Source organism: Dasypus novemcinctus, chromosome X (assembly GCF_030445035.2).
Source record: "Dasypus novemcinctus isolate mDasNov1 chromosome X, mDasNov1.1.hap2, whole genome shotgun sequence".
In the NCBI taxonomy this organism is placed as follows: domain Eukaryota; kingdom Metazoa; phylum Chordata; class Mammalia; order Cingulata; family Dasypodidae; genus Dasypus; species Dasypus novemcinctus.
In genome coordinates, this window is record NC_080704.1 from 128,823,182 (window position 1) to 128,831,580 (window position 8,399).

Sequence of the window (8,399 nt, forward strand, 5' to 3'; positions counted from 1 at the left end):
TTGAATTGTGTTCATCACCATCATATCCGTTATCTTTTTGTGTGTGATTGCAATTTCTTCTGTATTCTATCCAAGTGTTCTCTTCATATTTTTAATCTCTTCCTTTACTTCATTAAATTGGTCACTAATACATGTTTTGAGAGCTTTAATTACTTGTTCCTCTTCTTGGTTTTTAGTTTGTTTATTGGATTGGGCCATGTTTTCCTGATTATTGGTTTGGCATGTAGTTTTTTGTTGCTGTCTGATCACCATTTTATCTTGATGGGTTTAATCAGTTCCTTAGTTTCTTTGTCTAGTCTTGATGTTTAATTAGTTGTTGTTCATGCATAAGTGTTATGCCTTCTCTTTGTCACTTTGTTCTTCTTACTCTATTTTCTTGTTGCTGGCTAACTTTAAAGGAAAATATTAGGGCCAGGGAAAGCAAAATGAGTAAGAAAAGAAAATATATAAAGTAGTATTGGTAATAAATGTTAACAGAGCAACAATGTGAGATCTAGGAGAATGGATATTAGACTCATGTAAGTTGTGTAGAGTTATAGCAGTAAGTAGAGTACCTATAATGAGACAGTCAACTGAATATGGGGAGGAATATAGTATGATTTAAAAGGCCAGTGTTTTCATGAGAGATGGAAAGAGAAAAGAAAGACCATAATATAAAGAGTGAATAAAAGACAGAAAACAGAACAAAGGTATTAGAAATAAAAAGTCAGTCAATTTGGGGGCCAAACAAAGGGAGGTGGAATGTAAGAGAAACAATAGATGATGGAGGACAGTAAGATATAGAGGAAAGGGGATAGTGTTGGTGGCCAAAGTCAATATACACAGAAAAGAGGAAATGGAGGATGAGGGAACACAGCAAATGTGAAGCACTCCCTGCAGCACCTATTATATTAAAAATAATAAAATAAAAAAAGAAAAGGGAAGGAAAAGAGGGAAAAAGGGGGGGGACTAAAAAGGGAAGGAAGCAAGCAAGAAAAGGAAAAAGAGAAAAAGAGAAGAGAAAAAGAGCCTTGGGGGGATAAAGAGGAAGAAAAAACCAGAAGACAATGCAGCAATAACAACAGCAACAACAACAAAAAAACACCAAAGTTTCAAGCTAGGAATCCTCTTTGCAGTTAAATAAGATGCTCAGGGATCTGACTTTCCCCCTTTCTCCCTTCCTCACTTCCCTCTCTCCCAGGGCAGCAGGAAAGGTGCATGAGGGGTCCAGTAGGAGATTCAAGTGGGTCCTTGGTGAACCAACTCAACACAGAAGACAATGACTCTTTATTTCCAGTGAGAGAGCACCTACACCTCACCAGAAACTCCAAATATGCTATTGGAAGCTTCAAAAGCACATCCCACAGTCCCTCCCCTTTAGGTGTGCTAGGAGAGGGCTAATTGATTTTCTGACTCCACCTTTTCCCAGACCAAGTTTTCTATCCCAGGGTGTTTTGGTAAATTGGGCTTTCTCAGTAGATTCACCTCTCCTTTCTTCTCAGGCTCTCCGCAAGCCAGCTGGTATGCTCCTCCAAGCTCAAAGAAAAAAAAAAGTGGAGGGCTAGGATAATTAATCACTGACGGACCTCAGGGCTTGCTGGATTCAGGAATGGGAATTCCAGGATATTGCAGACTCAAGGTATGTGAGTCTGCAGAGCATGGGCTATGGGGATTTAGGGGATACTGACCTGGGAACCAGGCATCTGGTAAACATGGGGTTTGGGCACGATGCAACACAATCAACAGATTTCAGTGATCGCAGCAGCCGCCAGCCCTAGGGAGAAGGGTCCCACCCACAACTTCTGCCCTCCGTATCAGAAACCCAAAATTCTACCTCTTGCAAGAACCTCTTTTGTCACTGTCTCACCAAATCAACGTCCAGACACCTCCTGCCCTGCAAGCCCCTCAAACAGCCCAGTCCAGCAGGACTCTGACCCTACTCAGCTGCTTCTTTGCAGGAGAGATTATGAGGTGCACTCTCTCTGGCTCCATCTTGCCCTGCCTCCCTAACTTATTTTAAGAAGCCAATATCACCCTCATTCCAAAATCAGATAAAGATATCACAAGAAAATAAAATTACAGACTGATATCTCTTTAGAATATAGATGCAAAAGTCCTCAAGAAAATACTGGAAAACTGAATATAACAGAACATTAAAAAGAATTATACATGGTGATCAATTGGGATTTATCCCAGGTATGTGATGTTAGTTCAACATAAGAAAATCAATTAATACAATACATAAGCTTAACAGAATGAAGGGGAATAAATCACATGATCATTTCCATTGATACAGAAAAGGCATTATAAAAATTCAGCACAGCTTCTTGGTAAAAACACTTAGAAAACTAGGAATAGAAGGTGTGGCAGTTTGAGATTGTTTTTGAATTCCAAAAAGAAAGATTTTGTTTCTAAGCTGGTCTGTTCCTCTAGGTGTGATAGCCTTTGATTGTATTAAATTCAGCTGAGATGTCTTTGATTAAATTGTGTTAGGAATGGGGCTTTGATTTGACCAGTAGAGTGTAACTCAGTTTGAATCCCCAACCCCTTCATGGGTTATGTGAATGGACATTCGATCAAGGAGCTGCACAGAAGTAGATACACAGAAAAGATACATAGAGGAAGAGATACAGCTCCATAGACATGTCAGAGGCACTGGGAAGAGAGATGAGCTATTTGCCTAATAGTTTGCTGCTGAGCCCAGAAAGAAATGAGCCCTGGGGAGAGATAGGAGCCTTATGCCAACCTACAGCTGAGATAGGAAGAAGCTGGACCCATGGGGCCTAAAGAGGGAAGAGGAAGGCTGAACCCTCACAGACATTGCCCACCATCTTGCTTCAACATATGGCAACAGAGGCTGGTAAGGAAGTAATGTTGAGTTGGACTCTTTAGGGCCTTGTGACTATAAGCTTCTACCCCAAATACATACCCTCATAAAAACTAACAGATTTCTGGTACTTTGCATCAGCACCCCTTTGGCTGACTAATACAGAAGGAAACTTCCTCAACATTACAAAGGTCATATATGAAAAACCTACAATTAATATCATACTTAATGGTGAAAGACTGAAAGCTTTCCCTCTAAGGTCAGGAAAAAGAAAAGAGTGCTCACTGTCATCCAACATTGTACTAGAAGTTCTAGTCAGAGCAATTAGGCAAGAAAAAAAGACATCCACTTTGCAAAGTAAGAAATAAAACTTCACTATTTGCAGATGACATGATCCTATATAAAGAAAATCCTGAAAAATCCATGACACAGATCCCAGAGCTAATAGACAAATTCAGTGAAGTGATGGGCTACAAGACCAATACCCCAAAATCAGTAGTGTTCCTATACATGAGCCATGAACAATTGGAAGAAGAAATTTTTAAGAAATCCATTCACAAGAGTAAATAAAAGAATCAAATATCTAGTAATAAATAGTACTATGGATGTAAAGAACTTGTACACAGTAAAACACAAAACACTGCTAAAAAAATCAGACCTAAGTAAATGAAAGGACATTCTGCGTTCATGGATTGGAAGACCAAATATTGTTAAGACGTCAATTCTACCCAAAGTGATTTACAGATTTAATGCAATACCAAACAAAATTCCAACAACCTTCTTTGAAGAAATGGAAAAGCCAACTATCAAACATAACTGGAAGGTTAAGAATTCTCGAATAGCCCAAGCTATCTTGAAAAAGAAGAACAAAGTTGAAGGACTCACTTCACAATCTTTAAACTTATTACAAATCCACAGTAGTCAAAACAGTATGGCTCTGGCACAGAAACAGATATATAAGCTAATGGAATGGAATTGAGAGTTCAAAAATCAATCCTCACATTTATGGCCTAGTGATTTTTGTCAAGGGGGCAAAGATCACTCAATTGGGAAAGAATAATCTCTTGAACAAATGATGATGATAAAACTGGATCAACATATTCAGAATATGAAGGTGGACCCATACATCACAGCATATACAAAAATCAGTTCAAACTGGACCAAATATAAGAACAAGAACTATACAAGTCCTGGAAGAAAATATAGGGAAGCATTTTCAGGACCTTGTTTAGACAATGGTTTCTTAGACTTTATACCCAAAGAACAAGCAACAAGAAAAAACACATAAATGGGACCTCAGCAAAATTTAAAACTTTTGTTCATCAAAGGACTTTATAATGAAAGTAAAACAACAATCTACATAATGAGAGAAAATATCTGGAAACCACATACCCAATAAAGGTTTAATATCCAAAATACATAAAGAAATCCTTCAACTCAACAACAAAAAGACAAACAACCCAATTTAAAAATGAGTAAAAAGTCTTGAATAGGCATGTCTCCAGAGAAGATACTATACAAATTGCCAAGATGCTAATAAAAAGATGCTCAACATCATTAGCCATTAGAGAAATGTAAATCAAAACCACAATTAGATACCATTTCACACCCATTGGAATGGTTATTATAAAAATGGAAAATGACAAGTGTTGGAGAGGATGTGGAGAAATAGGAACACATATTTATTGCTGTAAAATGGTGCAGCCACTGTGGAAGACAATTTGGTGGTTCCTTAGAAAGTTAAGTATAGAATTACTATATGACTAGGCAATCCCATTTCTAGGTATATAGCCACAAGAATTGAAAGCAGGAACTCAGATATTTGCATGCCAATGTACTACAATTTTTAAAGATGGAAGCAACCCAAGTGTCCATCAACTGATGAATGAACAATCAAGATGTAGTATATACACACAATGGAATATTATTCAGCTGGAAATGGACAGAAGCTGTGATCCATGCAACAACATGGATGAACCTTCAAGGCACCATGTTGAGTGAAATAAGCCAGACATGGACGTGAAATAAATTAGAAAAAGCAAAGTCATACAGTCAGAATCTGGAATATAGGTTACTAGGGGAGGGTGTGGGGATAGAAATAGGGAGTTAGGCTTAGAATGTATAGTGTTTTGATTTGGGATGATGGAAAGGTTTTGGTAATGGATGGTGTTGGTTGTTACACAACGTTGTGAATGTTATTAACAGCACTGAATTATATATTTTAATATGACTGAAAGTGGGAAATTTTAGTGTTATATATATGTACTTGAATAAAAATTAAAAAAAACAAAAAACTCATATGCTTGTGGTTTAATATCAGTGCTTGGCTATACCCATCTGTGTGAAAAGACATTTTTAAGATGGCCAATGTAAAATTTCATTACAGATCTAACAGATGAGCATTTTTATGAGCATTTTGATGATAGGGAACACTAACTTTCTAATTATGAAAAATATTCTCTCCCCCAAATAACCCATTTTTCTTATTAGTAGATCCATATTATTTTTTAAAAATATTGTTTTCTGTCTTGTTATATAATTATGTTCATAACAGCATTGATTTTACCTCTGGGCCCTGCAAATCCCAAAGTGTTTACTCTCTGTCTTTCCCAGAAACAGTCCCCGTACCCCCCCCCCCCCCCCCCCCCGCCCCAGGGTTCTGCTTATTACACCACTATAGTGTTGCTGACAAGGGTAAGTCTAAAAGACCTGGACCTGTGTGGGCCTAAAAGGCAGCACAGGACCAACCCCTAAGGCCTCAAGGAAAAGGGAGGCAACACTCGAACTCCAGAAGCTGAGGGCCTTGATCATTTGTTGGACGCAGGACGTGTCAATCCTCACTTCTCAGCAAATGAGCTTAGAGTTTGCTCTGTTGTCCCTTTGTGGCCTCGCCCCCCGTCACCTGGCCAGTGAACTCTTTCCCGCCTTTTTCACCTTGGGCTCAAGGGCAACCGTGGTAAGGGTTCCTGGGGTGGGATTCCTGGGGTGGTTTTCCTGGGGTGGGTTTCCTGGGGTGGGGCCCCTTTCCATCGCGGGACCTCCTCGGGCCCCGTCACAGACGGTTGTCTTCACAGCGGCCGCCTCCTGGGCCGCCCGTCGCCTCAAAGCAGCGAGCGCTACCAACCAACCGCCTCAGTGGCCGCCATCTTTGCCGTCGTCGCCGCAGCCCGCTCACCGCCCAGTCGAGGTGCTGACTGGTGATGTCTGCCGCCGACGAGCGAGAACCGGGCCCAGGCCGCGACCACGCCGTGGGCGCGGCGGAGATGGGCGCGGCGGAGGTGGGCTCCATGTTGGCCGCCGGCGGCAGCGAGGTGGTCCTCGACCCCGGGCCAGGCGGGGGCCGCCCAGCGCCTGTGGCGGGGGCGACCGGAGTCGCGGGGGTCATCTCCCCTGGGGGACCGGAGGCGCCCGCCGGGGCCCTTCAGGAGGAGGAGGGTGGGCAGGCGGCGGCCCCGGCTGGGGTGCAGGAGGGCGGCAGCGCAGAGGAGGACTCGGACATCGGGCCGGCAGACGAGGAGGACCAGGACGTCGAGTCGGGCATGGACGTCGTCGTGGACGCCCATCAGTTCCCCATGGAGGGCTTTCGGTTCATATTCCTGGATCTGGTCCACTCCCTCCTCCACCGCATCTATTATAACCACCATATCCTGGTCCGGCCCCACGGAGGCCGCGTGATGATGAGGCAGCGCCCCGGGACGCCCGAGGACCCGGAAGAATCACCCGCGGTCCCCGTGCCCGAGCTCCCCACCGAGCCACTCCCGCCCTGGCCGCCCCAAGACCCGGGAGAGGGCCCCGCATCCTGGGGAGCAGAGGGCCCGGCTGAGCGCAACGCGCCTGCCGGCGAGCCCAAGAAGCCGAGAGAGGAGGCGGCAGGCCCTGAGGGTGAGGAGCGGGCGGGCGCGGCTGCAGGGCGCGGGTGGAGGGGGCAGCGCCCAGGGGCCCAATCCGCGAGCGCCGGTGGCCTCTCGGCAGGCGTGTGGAGTCGGCGCAGCGGATTCCCCGGCCCAGCGCTTGCCTCAGGGGGAGCAGGCGGGTGAGGGCCCTTAGAACACTTAAGGCCGGTGTACCCAAGTTAAAGCCCAATCCTAGACCTTGAGAGTCTGGAGAAAAACACCTTGCCCTCCACCCACAGCTGTTTGATTAGCGATCTGACCTACCAATGCAATTATGAGCCCACAGATGGATGTCAGGGCTCAGGATGTTCAGGAAGGAGTTTGGGAGGAAATGGAAGGGAAGCCAGGAGGAAAGAGCAAACAAATTTTGGTTGATGACTTTTAAAAATATGAAGATTCTCAGAAAGTCCATCGCCTAGAATGATGAACTGATAAGGGAGCACTTAGAAGAAATTAAATATTCAGGAAATTGGGGAATCCATGAGCTCCACCATAGAATTTGTCTTTGAGGCAAATGAATGGTTTTCCAAAAAAAGTTGTGACCAATACACACGGAATGCAGTCAGACCCTGATGATTCTGATCACTTCTTCTCCAAAGAGCCAGAAATAATCAGCAGCATTGGGTGTGAGATTTACTGGAAAGAGGGTAATAATATCACCTTGAAAACTATCAAGCAGCAGTGTAAGGGCCACGGAAGTGTATCAACTGGTAGGAAGATGCCTACCTCTATTTTCGTGAGTTACTTTTATCCCTCCTGATTCTCTTGAGGGAGGAGTACTGGGTGCTGTTACTGATTATGAACTGGGATGTTTTTCCATGAATGTTTGGTCCCAAAGTCTGTATTGTTCTTCACTAAAGAAGCGACTAAGCATCAGTATGAAAACTCGGATGAAGAGGCCCAAAAAGCCGGTGGTGAGGAAGAGAAAGAAGCAGAGCAGGAAAAAGAAAAGAAAAATGAAAAACAAGGACCTGGAAAGGATCTGAACCTAGCAGAGGGCAGCCCCTGAAAATCCAGGTATCTAATGTGTAGCCTTGAACATCACCCAACCATTCCTGGCATTTACCTGTTACTGATAGCTTTATGTTTGTTTACAATTCTCTTAGTAAATTAATTACAAAAAGGATAGATTAAATTAGCTTTAAATTCAGTATAGCTTAGTAGTTAATAGAATACTTGTATACATAATAATAGAAAATGCAATATATTTTGAAATACACTACATGGCTACTAATTTGTTCTGTGAGGTCCTTTGTCCTCGACCTGTAAGATTACTAATGGGTGAATGCAGGAGACCTAGTAACCAGTATTGTTTAGAGAACCGTTAACAAAAGCAGCAGCTAAAGTAGCTGGGTCATGTACCAACTGGGCCTTTATCACTTGGCCACTGAAATGCAGTCTCTTGTCCTAACCAGGAGACAATGCCGTTTAGAATGTGACTACTTACAAATAGTTAAAACCTTTAAAGTGTTAAGTAGGACCACATTCAATGATAATACCTAAGTATTCATTCAGTAGTAGATTTTTGAATTCTACATGACAGTCAAAAGAAAAGAAACTTAGTCATTGTATGATTATTGTTTCTTACAGTATATCTTCCTTTTGAGTATATTTGAATGATTTATTAACATTTTTCTTTTTCTTTTTGCATTTCACAGCTATAAAAGCCTCTTTCCTATATGATAGATATGCAAACTAAG

At 42.9% G+C, this 8,399-nt stretch overlaps 1 protein-coding gene across 1 annotated transcript; it reads left to right on the forward strand.

The window, feature by feature from the left end:
* The first annotated feature begins 6,006 nt into the window (after positions 1 to 6,006).
* On the forward strand, positions 6,007 to 7,734 carry CT47C1 (cancer/testis antigen family 47 member C1). The gene is made up of 2 exons (XM_012521309.2): positions 6,007 to 6,835; positions 7,560 to 7,734. The coding sequence occupies exons 1-2, from the start codon at positions 6,007 to 6,009 to the stop codon at positions 7,706 to 7,708; spliced, it is 978 nt and encodes a 325-aa protein (XP_012376763.1). The 3' UTR covers positions 7,709 to 7,734.
* Positions 7,735 to 8,399: the final 665 nt, after the last annotated feature.